Below are 21,159 nucleotides of genomic sequence, written 5' to 3'. Positions count from 1 at the left end.
ACACACAGAGCAATCAACATTATTGAGACAGCCAGACAAACAGGGCTCACTCAGGAACAGGAGCAGCAATCACCTGTCAGTCAGATGACAGACCTGACTGAGAGCAGGATTAAGACTCTGTCCTCTGTCTGCACCCCTCAGAGCTTAAACGTTTAAATAAACTATGACGACTGATAACTCTAGCATACGTTACCATCCTAGCATCCACTCTCACTCAGTTCCTGTTCCATTATGTTACATCCCATAAACAGTATTCCTAGAAATGTTGTTTCCAAAGCACAATTAGGGTTTGGGAATAGCAGTGGGGTTATCATTGATGATGACTCATGTCTCAGACGAATAGCCTGTTTGTCCCACAACTGAATAGACAAGAGATACGCTTTTCTTTGCATCAAATGACTCAATGACTCAACATGTGATTTTGGTCCCGAACAGCTTGGCGTCATAGAGTGGAAAAGTAATTCCCAAGATAATCCCACGGGTCAGTGTTAGGAGTAGCTGGCTGTCAGGTGAAGCTTGGTGATGCTGGGACAGTGAACCAGCGTAGAATGACATCATACAAAGAAAATCAAAGCTGTTGTTGACGTTGCCAAACAAGGAGGCTTGACCGTTTCTGAAACACAGTGGTTCACCGTATGTTTTTAATCTTCAGCTGATTTAAATATATATTTCCCTTTGATGATAAATAATTATGTCATATGCCTACCAGAAAGCGTACAATGGATTTTCTCAACATCCTCATCTCCCACAGTCATTTTGATATAGTTTCTGTTCATATATATATGATGCACATATTAGTATTGTGTTAATGTAGAGATATTTCTGCAGTCTATTGATTACTAGATAGTGGAAAGAGAGTGGGATTAAATAAGTTTATGCTGCTTCCTGCTCCTTTTTGAACATGAAAGTTATTTGTAGTTGTGGTTGCTCGTTTTCCTTTTGTTTGTTTGTCTCTTTTTAATTCTATGTTGTTGTACTTTTTTAACATGTTCAAAATAAAGATTCAATCAATCAATGTGCTTTCTGAATTCTAGTATTTTACATGCACTGGGTGCACGTGACACTCTTTTTTTGTGTGTGTGGACCCATGCTCACAAGTGCAATAGGATTATTTCTCTTCTGCATTTGCTGTCGGGGATTCCCAGGCTGCCCCAAACAATGGTGGATGCTTTTGTTACGCAGGAAAGCTGCTCACTTTTTCCCCTCCTACCAGCTTTCAATCCATCTGTCCCCTCCGTCTCTCTCGCTCTGTCTAACCGAGTGAGTCCAGCAGAATACGGATGCATTTTTCCATCTCAGTGGAAGAAACACAAAATCAAACCAATAAAATCCTTTTGTGACAAGGGTTTTACTCCTGCAAGTCAATGGCTTTTTCTGTCGGCCTCTGTGCTCTTTGTGAGTGTATTTTGTAGTACAGCAGAAATTTTGTGCTACTCTCCATGTCTTGCGTGTGAGTGGTTGGTATATATTTTCCCAGAAACCCATTTGTGTTCGACCCACACACCTTTTACAAACAACAGGCTAACCAGCTGCCGTCCCTTTTCACACTGAAGTTCGTTTCCTTTTATCTTTTAGGATCAACCCTCAACGCAACACAACACAACAGGACATTGTACCTCGTCCAGACCACCAAGCCAGTTGTTACTCAAGAGCAAAACTTGGTTGTATTGATTCACATCGGCCTCCCTGTTGTTTCAGCTCAGCGAGCAGTACATTGGAGAGAATGTTTGTACAGCAGTGAGTGATGTACAGAGTGATTTAGAGCTTCCTCCGGGGGTACCAGAGGAGAAGGCGATTATGAAAGCAGACATTTGGAGACATGAGGGAAATAAAGTTGAGGTTGTTCAGAGTTATTGATTTTTAGATGTCAGAAATCTTAGTTGATAGCACAAAACTGTTGTAATGACTAATTTTAAGCTGCAGTTGGCTAATTTTAACAGGAGTATCAATAGCAATAATACTTATAGTAGCTTTTACGGTTCAAATCCTGGCGCCACTTTGAACTAACGGGCTGATGATTGGCTGGTGCTTGGTATTTTGAGAAGAAATACCAATTTTTCACTAATTTTTCCACAGTTTTTATTTATTTATTTATGTCCCATCTACAGTTAGGTCCATAAATATTTGGAGAAATATACAATTTTTGTAATTGAGCCTGTCTCCTCCACCACACCATTCATACAATCAGTTTGTGATTGAAGTGCCGACTTTTCAGCTTTTTGTGAAAGTATTGCATTGTTTAGGAATTACAGCAATTTTTACACATAGTACCCCATTTTCAGAGGCTCAAGAGTACTTGCCAGACTTGGTCAGACAAAGTTTTCAGTATAAAAATTGTTTTTACTGTAGTACTTTACTCCAGCCACCACCTGCTTTTTTCACTCTTGTATTTGAAAATCTGAAAAGCTGCTCTGTTGGGATGAGGTCAGGTGACTGACTGGGCCACATCCCTTTTCTTTGCCCTGAGAAACTCGTGGGTTCTTTTTTTTTTTTTTTTTTTGCAGTATGCTTTGAGGCATTATCAATTTATACTATGAAACACTATCTGCTCAGTTTTGCAGCATTTTGCTAAATCTGAGCTAGGCGTATAGCCCTGTATACTTCACAGTTCATCTTGCAAAATAGCAAAGATTATAATTTTTATCCAAATACTCAACTGAATCTTTGAAACACTACAGTACAGTCTCTAAGTATTATTATAAGTCAATTCAAGGTGACACTGTAAGGAGACTTTTGTATAGAAATGTGAATATACAACCACCATGTAGTTGAAGCAATTTAGAACACATAATTACAGGATGAACATATTAAAGCACAGTAAGAGGAAACACACAGGACTTCTGTTAGCTGTTATATGTTGTCACTGCCAACTCTCTGACGTGTCAACATGGCTCTTGGGTTGGGGTGGAGACATTGATGGCTGCGGGGCATGGCCCGTGGACATCAGATGTTGTCATCAGTGAAATCCAGCATGAACACCACAGGACTTTATACCATATTTTGACTTTTTCGACGTAGGTACAACTGCATTCCATGTCAGAGCCATGGTGTTGTCGTGATGTCTCAGTGTGTTGCCTTACTGGAACAGAGCCATTATTAATGGTATTAGTCACACCTGTGGTTTTCCTGCTATGAGAAGTCAAAATGTCAGCTGTGAAAAAGGGCTTTTCTAAAATTGTGGATTAAAGGAGGGAAGCAAGAGGGCCGACTCGTAGCATGTGTGTATGTGATGGCCGAGAAAAAGTGAGAGGCGGTATGATAAAACACCTCAAGCTTGCCATCCCAGTGGGGTACCTGCTCCATTCTCCATCTTCTCAGATTGAATTACCCACCATTCTACTGGCTCAATACATCACAGCAGACATACAGCTGCTGCAGATACATCTACAGCACTGCACATTTGTCTACTTTTTGTCAAGCCCTGGATAACCAGCGAAGATTATTTGAAGTGTACATTTGTTCTTTTGTGTCTTATTTAGCGAAAAACAAACTCATATCGCTGTGACAAATGCACGCTCGGTATATTGCGAAAATTACAACTCCTCATTGAACGGGCTGAGGCAAATCAGGAGGATGACAGATTTGATGTATGTGTCCGCCATGCTAAAATGACAAGCTGCTTGTCTTTCTGTCTTTTCATTCACAGTTCATGGTAGAATATGCATGCACCATTTCAGAACATTAGATGGCCTGCATCCATCTCACTTTATTGCTTTATAATGCTGTGTACAGAATACTATATGTATATTGCGACATGATTTCATCTGCTTTAAGCCAGCAGAAATATATTCACACATTCAGTTTTTATTTGCATTTATCACAGCATTGAGCTGAATGATTGATTTTCTCTCTGTGATTTATGCATACATGATTTAATGAATCTAATGTTTAATATACTTTATAAAACTGCATTTCCTCCCTTTTTCCATATTTTTAATAGCTGCTCCGTCATAGTACCACAGTATTTGTTTCCTATAGGCTATGTGATTTAAGTTATTACACTGTTGTGAAGTTTATTGTGCAGTGTGTAAATGGTAACATTGTCTCAAATAAACTCTGGTAGGTTACTTAATAAAAGCACCTTTGCACATTTGACTGCAATTGTCATGCTGGCTGATATTTTATGAGCATGTATAACTTATTGAACCTCTGACCACACTTACATTCTTCTACAGTAGACACAACTTTTTTACTACATCTTTCAGCATTGTCAGCTGTGCAAGCTGATAATATGAAGCTGCACTGATATGCCCTCATATGATCTGAGATGCAGGCTTTTGACACTGAGCATGGCTAACAAGTCAGATGAGAAGGGTGCGTTTTCTGAGAAGAATTTTAAATTTCAACTCATCTGACCTCAGAACAGTTTTTTTGTACTTTGCCTCAGTCCATTTTAACTGAGCTTTGGCCCAGAGTAGATAGCAGTGTTTCTCTAGTTCTTGCTCACATGTAGCTTCTTCTTTGCATGGTAGACCTTTAACCTGCATTTGTGGATAGCAGGGTGAAGTGCGACAGACAAATGTTCTTGGAAGTCTTCCTGTGCCTTGCCCCTCGTGCACAGGGTTTTCTACAGATTCTCAGGCTCTTTGGATGATATTATGTATGCTGAGGAACATAAAGTTGTTCCACAGTTTTTGCAGAATGGGGAACCTCTGCCCATCTTTACTTCTGAGAAACTCTACCTCTCTAAGATGCCCTTTGAATATACCCAGTCATCTTTCTGTCCCATCGTCAAATATCCTAATTAGTCACAAAATGTTCCTCCAGCTGTTTCATTTTACTACTGCTTACTTTTCCAGCTCTTTGTTGCCTCAGATTGCTGTCATCAGATTCAATTTTTTTTTTTTAATTATACATTTTCTCACTTTAATCATTTGATATGTTTGCTTTGTTCTACTGTGAATAAAATATGGGTTTATGACGTTTGGAAATCATTGGTTTTATTTACATTTTACACAGTGTCCCAACTTTTTTGGAAATGTTTTTGTAATTTCTCAACAACATTCGTGTATTCTGTCTTTCTGTTTTTCAGGTGAGGAACGATCTCACAAATGAGCTGGAGAAAGCAAACATTGAGATTGCAGACACAGAGAGTTTCTCCAATGATCCCTGTGGCAATGTCAAAAAGCTGAAGGTAGGTGAAGCAACCTAGAAACTTAAGGAAATGATCCAAGGCCAGTTCAACCTGTAGAATTCCCAGTTAAAACAAAATGACAAAATACCCATTAGGTTTTCATATTAGCTACTATTTTTCATACTGTGTAAAGTAAATCCTTTAGTATTTTATCAAGTGGATGTCTCCCTCTGTCTTGACAGTGGCCATTTAACCATATACATACAAACACATGCATACAAGGTTTTTTTTGCAAACAAATTTTGCAAGATTTTAAAAAAAAAAGGATGCATAAAATCGATATTTAAATACTGTCTAGTGCATTTTTAGTAGAGAGTGGCACAGTAAGAGTAAAAAAAAATAGAAGTGAAGAGAGTGGAGGGGGAGTAACACTTTTTTCCCCCTACTGATATGTTGGTGGAATATATGACGTATACAAGATGGAGCAGGTTGAAAGAAACATGAGATGATGAGAGAGAAGAACGAAGAAGGAACAGGAAGACAAGCCGTCGTTCCTAAAATATATGTGTAAATCTGTATCTTAAGCGCTGACATTTTAAGCTGACAACACCCTTCCTTGATCAACTCTAAATATGCAATCCACAGCGCTGAAATCTTTACGGAACAATTGGATCGGGTGGATGGGGGGGTTCTTACACTCTAATGGGTCTTTTTCCCGCTCATCACACAACAGTGGTTTGCTGTCTCTCCAACAGCTACATAATATGATGGGGGAAGAGAGTGACACAGATTTTGTTGTCAAGGCTGGAATTTTGTTTCTTTATTTTTATGGGTTTTTTTCACGGGACACTGTTGGTAATGTGACAATCCATGTGAGGGTAAAGGCCCATGGCGTCACTTTGTGATCCACAAATAGAGCACTCACATCTGCGATATTCTTTTTGAAATATTCAAAAAGGAGACAGGCTTCACTGCTGCTGGGCATTGTAACAGCCCTCTCAGTCGCTTTTTTTTTTTTTTTAAATCTTTATCCCTCGTTCTCCGTCCCAAGTTCCCCGTTTATTGCTGAACAGGTTGACAAAAACAGCATCAGAAAACAAAGGCAGACACGCATACATAGCACTTCTAATTTTAGTAATCTTTAGTTTGAACACAAACTAGGACCTCCAAGAGCTTTTTTATTTTTTGTGACAGAGAGCCAGTTTAGGCAGCTTGCATCCAATAGAAAGCCACATGAGAAAAAATGTCCTGAAATCTAAATGAAGACCAAAAAATTTTATTATTTATTATGCCTTAATTATTTATCATACATTCAGAACTCTTCCCCCTCAAGTATGAGACACACCAAGGGATGGTTCATTTTTTGTTACACTTTACTTTTTTGTCTCACTGAGGTAGCAGGGTGTTTTTTGTCATTGTTTTTTTTTTTTTGTTTGTTTGTTTGTTTTGTGTCCCGTTTGGATCTTTAGCCATCAGAATTGTTGTCTTAAGGCCAAGAAAGATGCCAAGCGGATTTATTTTACCGAGTGGATCATCATGGCCTTGCCATATTGGTCCATTTGATTGACCTTTATTATAATTATGTATTTATTTTATTTTCAGTTGCTACAAACGGGACAGGAGACATGACTGGGGGATAGGACAGGGAGAAAGAATGAAAGAAAGAGAGGGAGAGAAAGAAAACCAGAGGGGAGAAGAGACGGTGAGAAAGGGGGGAAGAAAGAAAGAAAAACAAACAAAACACCTGGATCACCTGTATGGAGAAAAAAAAAACAGAAGAGAAAGCAAACAAAAAAGAGCAACATAATAAAAACAGCACCATCACAATAAACTAGCTAGCAGTAGATAACAGTAGATACTAAATATTAAACGATATTGTGCAGCACGCAAGATAGAAAGGTGTAGTCCGCGTCTGTGAACACCTGTGTGCACACCTGTGTGGATCAGCATGCTTGTATTCCAAAGGTTTCTCCTGTAACGATCTGCTAGGGAGTGTGGGGAGCCATAGCCCCGTCCCCCAGGGTATGAAGCAGGTATGGAGGAGATCCAGGCCCCAGATATCCAGAGGCCCCAAAGGGGGGGGGAACCGTGCCACCCTCCTGGGAAGAGCTGAGTAGAGCCCCAAACGAGAGGTCACCCAGCAGCTACAGAGCAGAGGCCAGAGGGGGTTGCAGTGGGTGCCCGCGGGCTCTGCCGGCAGCCAGCTGTGCCAGAGAGGACCGAGCTTCAGGCCCAGAGGCCAGAAGCCGGAGGGCATCCCACCCCCAGCCGGGCCAATCGCCACGGAGTGAGCCGGTACATACATGAGCGCCCAGCCCCAGACGACAAGGACCACCAACACACCAACGTCTGAGGGCATCAGCCACCGGCAGGGAGTGTGGTGAGGGGAGATAGGCCTCCGTACTTTAGAGGGCCTGAGATGTACCCAGAGAGGTTGAGTCTAAGACCCAACCTGACATATAGACACAGACGAACAGGCACACGCGGACACAGACGTGCATTCCCACCCCATATACACAACCAAATACTCGGCACTCACCCAACGTGTAGACAGACACAAATAGACACTGCACAGACAGTCACACTCCCCAAACATACTCTATATCCCAGGTCCAGGTACCCCCGCCCCCAGAGGGGCAAGCCGCACCTAGACCCAGGAGATGTAACCCTTCTCTCTGGGGTGGAGGCAAGCGGACCACCTCCTTATCTGCAGTAGCAGGGAGGCCCCGCATCCCAGACCCCAATCTGACGGCCAGCACCTCCTCCCAGCCCCCCAGCCCTGACGGCTAACAGAACCGGGGTGAGTGAAGACCCCAAACCTCCCTACGCCCGCTCATATGTAGTGTTGCTGTGTGCTGTTCTAAAGTGCATTTAAAACACAGGAGAGCATGGTACTAGCTTCCTCTCAGAGAGCAGCACGGCTCCTCCCGAAAACCCTTAGTGTCTAAATGCATTTAAAATTGAGGGTAGGGCACCAGCGCCAGAGGTGGGTTGGAGTACACCGACCATCCTCTGGATGCTGTAAAACGTGCCCACCCCCAAGGCCCTATATGTATGTGTTATGTGAGAGTGTGAGTAATGTGGATGTCTAGGTTGCAGAATAAAATTGAGGCACAGGCGGCCAGAAGGGGACAGAGGGGGAGTGCCTCCCCTGCACCCTGGTGACATACCTGCACCCCAAGCCCTGCGTGTGTGGGTGGGTGTGGTAGAGCGGGAATAGGGAGGCAGCTGAGGATGGGGAGGGAAGAAAGGGAGGGGCAAGCGGCCCCTCCCTGGGGCCAGCTCCCCCGCTGACCCCAGTAGGCACCCCCACACTCTGGAACCCACCAGGGCAAGGGGGCCCAGGCCCATCCGGACCGGGGCCCGCAGCAGCAGCACCGCCCAGCCCCACAGAGTCCGGGGCAGCCCACCCGACTCCACCCCAGAGAAAACTGCACCCACCCCATCATCCAATCATCTCCCAAACTACACAAGACAATAGACACCCAGGTTGAGTTCATTCTCTACCTCTCCTATATCTCTCCCCCACCTGCAGAGTGAGCTCCTGTAGAGAGGAGACCACCTGCAAAGATATAACAGCCTCCCCACCAGTTAGAGAGCCCCTAGTTGGGCCGATGCACCAGAGGTCCCCTGCACTGGGGCTGAGCCCCCCTGCACCCACCCGCCCACAGCTCCGGCGACATTGTCATTGTTTTAATGACATTTTTATTGATATTAACTTTGTCAGGTCGTAAAATGATTGTGATCTAAAACTCAGACATCTGGCATGGACTTAGTGGCTTTAAAACCAACAAACTCACAGCCAAACCTTGTATTCAAAATTCTGTTTAACCTAAAACTAACACGACGGCACCACTTCTCAACAATAAACTAGAAGCAACCTAATCTCAAACCTCTTTCACCTGTTTGCTCAGTGTTGTACAACTTATACTGTAATAATACAACTTGTGTAGCAAATATAAACTAACATTTGGCTCCATAGACACTGTGGATCAGCTCAAGATGAATGGTTCACACTGATAGTGTAATCATAAGTTTGCCTATTTTGTAAGGCCTCTTATTGATACTCATGAAACTGATGAAGCACCTCTGCTGGCCCACATCCCCAAATGGCACAGAGCTGCAAAAAGAATATCCTGCTGCAGAGATCAAACACTCGAACCTCTTCGCATTCCATTTTAAAGACTTTTATTTTGAAATCCTCACACTGATAATTGTTGTTCAGTTATTAGTGCCAAAACTTCAAACGATAGCCTTGTGTTCACCTTGAGTGAATTAGTGATCAGACACATCCCTGCAAGAGTTTATATTTCATCATATCTGCACACCACACATGCGCTGCACAGTAATCAAACAGATGGGGGTACGGTTTTAGTAATAGCAACAACACGTAGCCCAGTACACAAATCACATCTCCCACTAGCTCGTAAAAGACCATCATTAGTACAGTGTTTATATGTGTGTGCGGTGCCTAATAAACCTTAAAAGTGCCTGATTGGGATTACGAGTTACAATATTACTCAAATGGTTATCACAGACAAATGACTGCTGTAAAGTTATGAACAACCCTGTCACAGATAAAGCAGTCAAGGCTGCCCTTAACACTATACCCTGTGTCAGAACTATTATGGTAACAGTTATATAAAAGCTTAAGCAATGAGGGTAATTTGGGGCTCTGTAGTGCCCCAGTCCATCTGCAGTGCAACACAACACCATACACTCACTCATGCCCTTGCCCACAACTACACAGCGTTTTCATGTTGTTGCCAGGCAGGCTAGAATTTATACTGAGGCTGTGGCCCACGGCCATAGTTGGAGTCATTTGGGTTAAGTGCCTTTTCTTCAGGGAAGAACAGTGTTATCGAGTAGCTGCCGGCACGTGTGTGTATTTCTCTCTCTCTCTCTCTCTCGCGCACACACACACACACACACACACACACACACACACACACATACTCTATCTATCTATTTATCTTTCTATCTATCTTAGCCTCAGGGTCTTGGAGGTAAGTTTCAGTGACTGGCCGCTCCTTCTGATCTTGGAATGCATGACATATGGTAGCGACTGCCTGAGGGGTGACTTAATGAACTGTATTTGTGGGTTCCCAGGGCAATGGCAGTATAAGACAGGTTGTGTGTGTGAAAATCTAGCTCGCGTTAGTCACATTCTACATTACACTTCAACCCAGACTATAAAACATGTTCATACATATTTCTTGAAAGGTACTGATATACAATTCTTTGCCATTTAGAGCTTCTATACCCAGCCTTTATTAGACGGATACATTTCAGAACTGCTTATGTGTTATAAGCAGTAGTAGCTACCCACATTTAGTGTTCAAGTATATTTTGCTAAGAAATGAGATCCTGTTATTACAAGGTAACTGTTACTAACACAGTTGTTCTTCCATTCAGTTTAATTTTCAGTAACAGAATTGATTCCTATCATTTGGGCCTGCATAAGATTGCTTAAAATGACAATTATGATAGTTTTGATCAATATTGATATCCCGATTATTTATGATTATTATCCATTGCCGTCCAAGCAGAACACTGCTTTCCCATCATTTCACATGATTTGTACGAATGTGAAATAAAATTGGTCCTCTTTCTTCACCTAAGCTCAGTGCAAACGTAGAAAACAAATTTGAAAAAATACTTCATCTCTGCAGACAAATAAGGCGTTTTTTCACCTGGAATAAGTGAATATTCTAAAAGCAAAATATAGTTTTTCACTCTATTCCTTGCACCTGTGGATTTGTGGATCCACAAAACTTGTAGCGACCAATCTCTTTTCCCCGTTTTGCGTACAGTACAAAATAATCCAAAACAATTGAATGAAGGGAGAAGATCTTTTGTCCAGTAAGTGGAACATTTTCATGAAGCCCTCATTACTCATACAGGGAGTGCAGAATTATTAGGCAAGTTGTATTTTTGAGGAATAATTTTATTATTGAACAACAACCATGTTCTCAATGAACCCAAAAAACCCATTAATATCAAAGCTGAATGTTTTTGGAAGTAGTTTTTAGTTTGTTTTTAGTTTTAGCTATTTTAGGGGGATATCTGTGTGTGCAGGTGACTATTACTGTGCATAATTATTAGGCAACTTAACAAAAAACAAATATATACCCATTTCAATTATTTATTTTTACCAGTGAAACCAATATAACATCTCCACATTCACAAATATACATTTCTGACATTCAAAAACAAAACAAAAACAAATCAGCGACCAATATAGCCACCTTTCTTTGCAAGGACACTCAAAAGCCTGCCATCCATGGATTCTGTCAGTGTTTTGATCTGTTCACCATCAACATTGCGTGCAGCAGCAACCACAGCCTCCCAGACACTGTTCAGAGAGGTGTACTGTTTTCCCTCCTTGTAAATCTCACATTTGATGATGGACCACAGGTTCTCAATGGGGTTCAGATCAGGTGAACAAGGAGGCCATGTCATTAGTTTTTCTTCTTTTATACCCTTTCTTGCCAGCCACGCTGTGGAGTACTTGGACGCGTGTGATGGAGCATTGTCCTGCATGAAAATCATGTTTTTCTTGAAGGATGCAGACTTCTTCCTGTACCACTGCTTGAAGAAGGTGTCTTCCAGAAACTGGCAGTAGGACTGGGAGTTGAGCTTGACTCCATCCTCAACCCGAAAAGGCCCCACAAGCTCATCTTTGATGATACCAGCCCAAACCAGTACTCCACCTCCACCTTGCTGGCGTCTGAGTCGGACTGGAGCTCTCTGCCCTTTACCAATCCAGCCACGGGCCCATCCATCTGGCCCATCAAGACTCACTCTCATTTCATCAGTCCATAAAACCTTAGAAAAACCAGTCTTGAGATATTTCTTGGCCCAGTCTTGACGTTTCAGCTTGTGTGTCTTGTTCAGTGGTGGTCGTCTTTCAGCCTTTCTTACCTTGGCCATGTCTCTGAGTATTGCACACCTTGTGCTTTTGGGCACTCCAGTGATGTTGCAGCTCTGAAATATGGCCAAACTGGTGGCAAGTGGCATCTTGGCAGCTGCACGCTTGACTTTTCTCAGTTCATGGGCAGTTATTTTGCGCCTTGGTTTTTCCACACGCTTCTTGCGACCCTGTTGACTATTTTGAATGAAACGCTTGATTGTTCGATGATCACGCTTCAGAAGCTTTGCAATTTTGAGACTGCTGCATCCCTCTGCAAGATATCTCACTATTTTTGACTTTTCTGAGCCTGTCAAGTCCTTCTTTTGACCCATTTTGCCAAAGGAAAGGACGTTGCCTAATAATTATGCACACCTGATATAGGGTGTTGATGTCATTAGACCACACCCCTTCTCATTACAGAGATGCACATCACCTAATATGCTTAATTGGTAGTAGGCTTTCGAGCCTATACAGCTTGGAGTAAGACAACATGCATGAAGAGGATGATGTGGACAAAATACTCATTTGCCTAATAATTCTGCACTCCCTGTAGTGTTTATTGGGTACCTGTCTTTGCCCAAATGAAAAACATTTGCGTTGGTGATTTCAGTGCGTCTTTGCAACCTGAATGAATGCACAGACTGCACAGGCTCGCTTGTGGAGTTCTTAGTTGATATTGGATGGTTCACATTAGCTTCCCTTGTTTTTCTTGGCCTTCATGCATTTATTATATCGCAGCTTTTGTTTGTATACCCAAACAAAGGATGATGATCAGCTTTAAGGGACAAACTCTTTGCTTTCTGCTGTGCCAGACATTGTTATTTGTTATATATCTTTTAACTTATTGTTACTCATCCAGACTAGTCCAGGAAACTTCAAGCTGCACGATATAAAGGGAACACTTGATTTGCTATTGATGGAGCACACATGTCAAATATTGTGCCAAAATCATGAGATTAAAACTCAGTTAATTGTGTTTTTGTACAAGTTATATACACTGAGTTAACCTATATCAATATTATTTGGTTAGGTTTGGGACAATTTTATGTGTGTGTATTTTTAGTGGTGAGTTTAGTTTAGTTCTACTGTCTGTGGACACACAGTGTGATTGCATGTAGGTCTGTGCTTGTGTTTAGGACTACACATATGTCTGTGCTCACTAAATGGCAGAGCCTGATCTTTTTCCCCCACCATGAAACATGCTGAATTTCCACCCGGGGACTCTGAATTATTTACAGCGACAATTACCAGGCCATGTGCCTCGAATACTCAAGCAAGTTCAGCCTGGTTTGCAAGCAGCTCTGCCTGCTGACATTGTCTCCGTTCTAATAGAAGGACTTCGCAATTTGGTAATGCCTTAGCCTCTCAACAACTGGTTTGTGCCTCAGGTCCCACATCCCTTCTAGGTACGGATTAGAGGATTACACATAGTAATGAGTATGTACAGTAAAGTAAATACAACATCTCTGATTCTGTGTGTTTGTTAACTGTTTGGAGTTATGGTAGACTCACACACAGCAAAACTGATCCCATAGCATATAGACCCATGTAGTTTCACCAAAAGACAGCTGTGACAGCTTTTCACCATTAAAGCCAGGGAGTCAAAAGATCACAATAAAAAGCTTGCACGATTACATTAGGATTGTAAATTGAGATTGTATAATAAGATTGTAGTGCAGCATAATCCTGATTTCTTTCTCTGTTTGAATAAAGTTAAATGTTTCCATTTAAGTAAATACGTATTTTTTTTTAGGACAATGATGTGAGGATCATCATTGGCCAGTTTGATGAGAACCTGGCCTCCAGAGTCTTCTGCTGTGTAAGTTTCTTTATGATGTTGCCTTCTGTTGTCTTGACATTTTATTTTAAATGATAGAAATTGGTGGGCAGCACGGTGGCACGGTGGTTAGCACTGTTGCCTCACAGCAAGAAGGTCCTGAGTTCAATTCCACCATCAGGCCGGGGTCTTTCTGTGTGGAGTTTGCATGTTCTCCCCGTGTTTGCGTGGGTTCCCTCCGGGTACTCCGGCTTCCTCCCACCGTCCAAAGACATGCAGCTTGTGGGGATAGGTTAATTGGATAATACAAATTGCCACTAGGTGTGAATGTGAGTGTGAATGGTTGTCTGTCCTTGTGTGTTAGCCCTGCGACAGACTGGCGACCTGTCCAGGGTGTACCCTGCCTCTCGCCCTATGACAGCTGGGATAGGCTCCAGCGCCCCCCGCGACCCTGAAAAGGATAAGCGGAAGCGAATGGATGGATGGATGATAGAAATTGTCTTATACACAGTTGGCGCTATTAGTAATATGCATTGTGTCATAATTATGAACAAAGCTGACATGCTTTTTTTAATCCTGTTTCAATAAGGAGTAATTAAATATATCATTAGATGCACAGAATTTGGACTTTAGATAGTTGGATTTCAAAGTGTCATTTTCCTTTCTTTTAAGAACAACAAGATTAGTTGTTAATCTGAATCTCTCTGATTTTCCATTGCTCCAACCTCTGATTATTGTGCCCAAACCAGGCGTATAACCTGAACATGTTTGGGAGTAAATATCAGTGGATTATCCCTGGCTGGTATCAGGGCAACTGGTGGGAACAGGCCAACAACACCAACTGCACCACCAAGAAGCTTCTCACTGCCATGGAGGGATACATTAGCGTGGACTTTGAGCCACTCAGCGCTCGGCAAATCAAGGGCATCTCTGGCAGGGTGAGTGACATGCATCTCAACTACACTCTGATGTGCAGAAGGTAATTTTATACTGTATACTTAAAAACGTGAGGTAAATAGAATAATTTTTGTCTGAAGGTCTTCATTCATAAAGCTTAGTGAAGTTTTTTAAGTCAAGTTTAATTTTTTTTAAATAAAGTTTGATTGTAGTTCGTTAAAGTAGGGCTGTAACTAATTTTTCATTGATTAGTCAACGCTTATTTTTTATAACTCTTATCTCCACTTCCTGTGGGCAAACCTCCTGTTCTAGGCTCCATTACGTCACCTGCTCAAGTCTGCCCACCTGTGAATATCAACCTGTTGTCTCGTCCCTCAGTACATTAAAATAATGACCCAGTAAACATATAAATTTGAAGATAATCAAAGCTATTTTTAATATTTCTCAGGATGGTCAGAATAAAAATTAAATAAACATTGGAAATGACTGTTACTTACAGTTTCTCAAATGGTGTAGTGTTCAATGCCAATTAAACTATTTAACTAATTATATAAATAATTAATTATTGATAATGTTAGATGGAATTTGATGTCAGAGCTCCAGGGTGCCAGCTTTTTAAATGCTCGTGCACTGCAGTAGTGCTGTAGTGAAAGCAAAGCTCAGCTTTCCACAGTCTGCATTTAACTTTCTGTGAAATGCTTTGACATTTTTTAAAATCTTTGTTTCCATATTTTTTTCATCCTCCTGTTTTGCCATGGGCGCCATATTCTCCCTCTTTAGTACTGAGTGCTAGTGATGTGTTGGTCGCAAACGAAATGGCTCTTTGACGGGTCTTTGACGTGAACGACGTGTTCCGGCTCCTTGTCGCAAGCCATGGGTTGTTTTTTTTCTTTCTCTAACCCTCTCTCGCACTTTTTCCCGCTTCACTCCGCACACGAGCCTTGTGCTTTGCGCTGGGCAGAGGGGGGAGGGGCGGTAGTTACACACGCAGTAGCACAGGAACAGAGCAGGAGGGAGAGAGAGAAAGAGAGCCAGGGAGAACAACGTCACATTAGAAAGGTATAGTAATCTAGTTGTGGATGATAAAGGATTCAGAAAGTTTATTCATGCAGGCCCATATGACCGAGAATGTGCATCTTCTTTTGTTTTCATATTGTAATTTATATTTAATTGTGTTGTGGTTTGCAGTGTTTTGTGTTGTTTCACTTTAAATTTGTTTAAAAGGAAAAAGCTGAAAATTTAAATAGTTAAAAGTTGAAATGTGAATAGCTGGTTTTTGTATTATATGATTTATTCATTACATTTTATGTGGAGTGGATAAATAAAAGTATATTTACGGTGGCCCCTAGAGACAAAGCACGTACAAACTTCAAAACACGTAAAAACTCCAAAACACCTACAAAACACAACAGAGGTGCTCCAAGATGCTAGGCGCAGTGTTGAGCTTTTGTTACCTAGTGGCTACACAAGCCAGCAAGTACCAACGTCCTGATTTGGTAGTAACAGGTAAATGAACTTTTTTTTTTTTTTTTAATTATTTGAATATATATATATGAGTGCTTGTGTATAAATACATAAACCATACACATATGCTTTCAATTGTGTTTTGGAAGTTCAGTTAACTCTAGGAATGTGTTTTGGAGTTTGTACGTGCTTTGTCTCTAGGGGCCACCACATATATTTATATATAAACATATATAAATAAAACCACTTTTTTTTACATTAGTAATTCCTTTTGTGCATAATTGTATATTATTGTTAATAATAAATTAATTAAAGCAACAAAACAACCTGAAGAGCCGGTTCGGAGCCGGAAGATCCGGTTCTTTTTAGTGAGCCAAAACAAAAGAGCCGGTTCTATAAAAAGAGCCGGAAATCCCATCACTACTGAGTGCAGTTTTGGCCGACGATATAAGTGATACTGCCCCCATAGCTTCCTGTAGTTTATTGCAGTTACAAAAACAAATTTTAAAAACCCCAAATATTAGTATATGATGCTTAACAATAAAATTACTCATCGTTTAATTTTTATAGTCGATGTTATCGATTATGCTGACAAATCGTTGCAACTCTACTTTAAAGTAGTCCTGTAATAGTGTTTCGAAGACTCTTTGGAGACAGCGCTTAATTTCAGAAAGACATCCCTGATGCATGTTTTTAAACTAGAGAGCTTAGCCTAATTGAATCGTGGGATCCAAAGTGCTCTTATTTCCAATTAATTTTGTATCGTTATTTGTGGCAAATGAATCATTTACTTTGGGCCACACTACAACTGTTCCAATGAGTTTGAATTAACAGAACAGTGTTTTTCCACAGAAAAGAAATAAAATCCTATAAAGTTAGGAGAAGGACACTTTCTCTGTTTAATGTCCTCTCTCTTACCCTCCTTCCAGACCCCTAAGGAGTACGAGAGGGAGTATAGCAGAGAACTTCAGCAGAAAGGCGTGGAGGCAAGCAAGTTTCATGGTTTCGCTTATGATGGGATCTGGGTCATTGCCAAAACGTTGACGAGAGTGATGGAACTGCTGCGGATAAAACAACGACAAAACATGTACCACAACTTCACCGTGGACGACCGTGAAGTAGGAAAAATGGTGCTGGACGTCATGAATGAAACCAACTTCTTTGGTGTTACGGTAAGTTAGGAAGCGGGCTGTTGTTTAGTTTGTGAATCTATAGCACATAGCAGTGATAGTCTGACATGTGTAGAGGTGAAATTGATTTCTTTTACTTGACTCACTTTCATATGGTGAAGCTAGCACCATCAGACAAACTGACAAACAGAAAGACACCGAAATTCAATGCACTGTGTGTAGGCAAAAAGTTCTCCCTAATACTGGTTAAGACCAGTGGACAAGTAGAAAGACTTTTATGTATAAAGTGCATGTACAGACAACATCCCAGTCCAAAAAAGACCAAAAGCTTCTGAAAGTTTTCAGTTTTTCTCAGTTGCTTTGGTAACTAAGATATATTTCCCACTCAGCAAACCCTCCAAAACATTGAATTAATTTGTGAAAATTGCATTTTTGCGTTAATAAATTAGTAATAGGAACCAAAATGGATAAACTGCTTTCATAAAGTGTAACTTTATAGGTGTTTCTCACATTACCTACATACGTATTGCTTGGCATATCTGATGTGATACATCAACTGGTCGTAAGGAAAGAAATGTGTATTCCCTGACAGGCTGGTGAGTGGTTTCTGCAGTTTGATGGTGAAATCATGTGCAAAGAGGGTGCTGCACCAGAAACTTCCTTTTGACTATTTTAGTAGCCAGCAGATCGTCATGGTCACCCATACTTTGCATGGAAAATGCCAACTTGTCTGACTACAAGCTAAGTGGTGATAAATCTCGAAAAGGTGCTACACAAACTGGAAATAAAGAATGTTCCCTTTCAAATTAAAAGCTGTGCTTCAGCACTGCAGCCAACACCTTTCAAAAGGTGTGACTTTTACTCTGCAGGCATATGACCTCTGTCTCCAGTTTGTGTCGCAATTTTCAGTTTCACTGCCGCTCAGAGAGGAGCTGATGAGTATTTGCAGACACGTCGGTGTCTTCCATGCAAACTGCAGGTGGCTGTGAAAATCTGTTGGTGATCAAAGCAACTGAAACAAGGTTTTTGCCAGCCTGTTGGGGGATGCACATTTTTCCCTAACTACCTGACGTTGTTAGATGGTCGCGACTGGGGCTTAGGCAACTCATTTCTCAGTGATTGGCCTCAACTTCCAGCAACTACTCACCAACCGGTTAGGGAATACACATGTTTTCCTCGTGACTTTTGTTTACCAGCCGATTTCTAGGCTTTTATGATTCAATCCTTAATCACTACTCTACAATGTCACATCTTCAACTTGCCAGAGTGCCAGTGGACTCTGATACTTCTTTATAACAAACATATGTATATGTATGGCTACATTTGACAGAGTGATTTAATCAAAGTGAGTGTTGTATTTACTGTGTATTTGTTATTTTAAGAAATAGAGCATTTACATCTGCAAGCATTATTAGGAAACGAATACCTTTCCTCTAATGGTCACACAATACAGTAAACTAATTACAGCAACTGTATGTTACAATAAAAAAACAGTTATAGGAATGACTGATCATCACTCTGTTTGGCCACAGATTCACTAGGTTGAGATTTGACTAGGTTCCTTCATATTTCCGACCTCTTATAACTTTGTTGTGCTCATGTTCTAAAAATGTGTTACGATATTGATACTGATAAGTTATACCTGTGAAGTAGGTAGAAGATAAGTAGATGGGCTGTTTGGCATGTGATGGCTTACACAATAAAATCATATTATTCTTTCTGATAGTATTAAAAACTTCAACTGTGACTGGAAAACTGAGCCAAACGTATAAGTTATCATGCATATAAACTGTGTGGAATGTCAGAGCAGCGCACAGAGGTAATACAACACTGCTATGATCGTTCTCCTTGTTTCTCCTAAAGTGATGTCATTTGGTGCTGCAGAAACACTCCACTGCATTCAGGATTGATCCTGGTGGCTATGCTAGCTGCAAGCAGCGTGTATACCGTATGTGTGTGCTCGGATGCGTGAGTGTTCTCGCGCTTGCTTCCTATTGAGCTGTTACAGGATATCTCCTGTTCCCTTGTAAAGGCCACTCAATTATTAGAGGATGCCACACTGCTCTCAGCCTAGACAGCCGGTAGGCATGCAGGGCCTCACTCAGCAGCACATTACTCCTATTATATCATATTCATAACTGGGTTAAACTGCAACTGAGGATTAAAAAAGAATGGACTATGTTGGAAATTGCAGAGGTGCATTAGTTAGTAATTTTGCTCATAAACATCAATAAAGTCCAGATTAAAGATTCACAGGACAGTATAGTTGCTGAGAGAACGCTAAGGAAAGAAATAAAAGAAGAGAAAATAGCCTCAGTGAAATTCAGCACAGGCTCCTTATTATTGTGAGGCTCCTTTGTGACTGATGTCCCAGGGGGTATGTGTGTTGTAGGACTATATGCAATTTATTATTTCTCATCCCTCTGCTCTCATCTCTCTCAGTGCAGACCTAGTCCGGCCTGCTGATCAGGAGCAGGCTGACATTGAGGCTTTCCTGAGAGACTCAGGGAAGTGAAGCAAAGCGGGAATATCAATGGCCACGTAACATTTCACTCTCTTTTTATTCCAAGCACACGAACGAAGATGAGGTCCTGATGCTGTTTGAGTAGACTAGCAACCTTATCTCCCCATTCAAATGTATATCGATTTATATTGATCCTGCATGTACCTGTTCCCTGTGGAGCATCTACTTTACATTCTTTACTTTAGTAAATGTAATGATAAACATAAAAGGAGAAAATTGTAAAAGGAATTCAAATTTCTCAGTTTTTTTCCTCTTAAAGTAGTAAAAGATGACAAATTTGAATTGAAATACAGGAACAAAGTTATTGTACATTACATCTAAATTCAGCATACTGTTTAAATATTCAATATTTAATAACTTTTGACTTAAGCGAACCATCACGTCTGACTCTGTCAGTGAATCCTATGACCCCGAGAGTTCGAGTTTGCCATTACGAGGCAGCGATTTAGCAGCTATCTTTGTGAGGGTAGATACAATTAATCTACATGGTCTCATTTTGTTGATGTCCTTGCACATAGATGCTTCTTTTGCTAGTGAAATTAATTTTATAATACCAACAACAATCCCCGGAAGTTTACAACTGTGAGCGGGAATATTGTGCATATAGTAAACAGCGTAAAAAAAAAAGTGGCTTTGCAGAATAATTAAACGCATCCGTCAACAATTATGGCTTTTCTTTTAACGGATTACATGAAATTAGATCAAAGTGCGCCCTGTATGCAGCACACACGTAGCATATAGAAACCTCCACCCACACATGACAACGACTTAGGGAGGCAATTCTTCACTGCATGCTTCTTTTTATGTTATTTTCAAATTCTGATTTAAGAATGTGAATTGTTTTTGTTGTGAATTGCAGTGACTTGTGCCAGGTTTACAAAAAGAATTAATCCATGTGCAAGCACTGGTGAAAAGGCAAATTCTTCCTGTTTAAATTCTATGTGTGCACGTGTGTGCTTGATCCTATAGGATAATACCTGGCTTGAGCCTTGTGTTTTTCCTGCTGTCACGATTCTGCGCTGTGTGTACACACTCGTCTCGAGGGACTAAACTGTTCTGTGCGTGATCTCAGTCCTTCTGCTGAATCAGTAGCAGAGTCAACCGCAGCAGCAGGAGAGTGATCATCGAAGGCTCCATAGTATTGATTTGGAGAAGACGGCTGACATTAGCTGGGAGAGACCTCCAGAGCATAGAGTGCAGATAGCTGCACGAACCAAGGAATGATCGACACTGGAATTCATGTGGGAGGGAAGACGCAGCAGATTGTGATTGGTGGTTGACATGTCTGTGGGTTTAGGTCTGTTGCTCTTTTTTTATGTGGTCAGTGGTCATAGAGTTGGTATCAGTGTGTTTCCAAGTAATGGCGAGTAGCACAGCTTG

The 21,159-nt window shown here is 41.2% G+C and overlaps 1 protein-coding gene across 1 annotated transcript in view; it reads left to right on the top strand.

Moving 5' to 3' along the window:
* Positions 1-21,159, top strand: part of gabbr2 (gamma-aminobutyric acid (GABA) B receptor, 2) — a 186,264-nt gene that overhangs the window by 92,255 nt on the left and 72,850 nt on the right. The window contains exons 4-7 of the mRNA XM_005932932.3: positions 5,033-5,134; positions 13,741-13,806; positions 14,514-14,702; positions 17,055-17,297. Of these exons, the coding sequence (XP_005932994.1) occupies positions 5,033-5,134; positions 13,741-13,806; positions 14,514-14,702; positions 17,055-17,297 (600 nt within the window). The remainder of the gene's footprint in view (positions 1-5,032; positions 5,135-13,740; positions 13,807-14,513; positions 14,703-17,054; positions 17,298-21,159) is intronic.

This window comes from Haplochromis burtoni, unplaced genomic scaffold (genome assembly GCF_018398535.1).
Source record: "Haplochromis burtoni strain Fernald_Lab_line unplaced genomic scaffold, NCSU_Asbu1 Contig_163, whole genome shotgun sequence".
Taxonomy (NCBI): domain Eukaryota; kingdom Metazoa; phylum Chordata; class Actinopteri; order Cichliformes; family Cichlidae; genus Haplochromis; species Haplochromis burtoni.
Note: the sequence above shows the minus strand (reverse complement) of the source record. Positions and strands in the feature narration are given on the sequence as shown.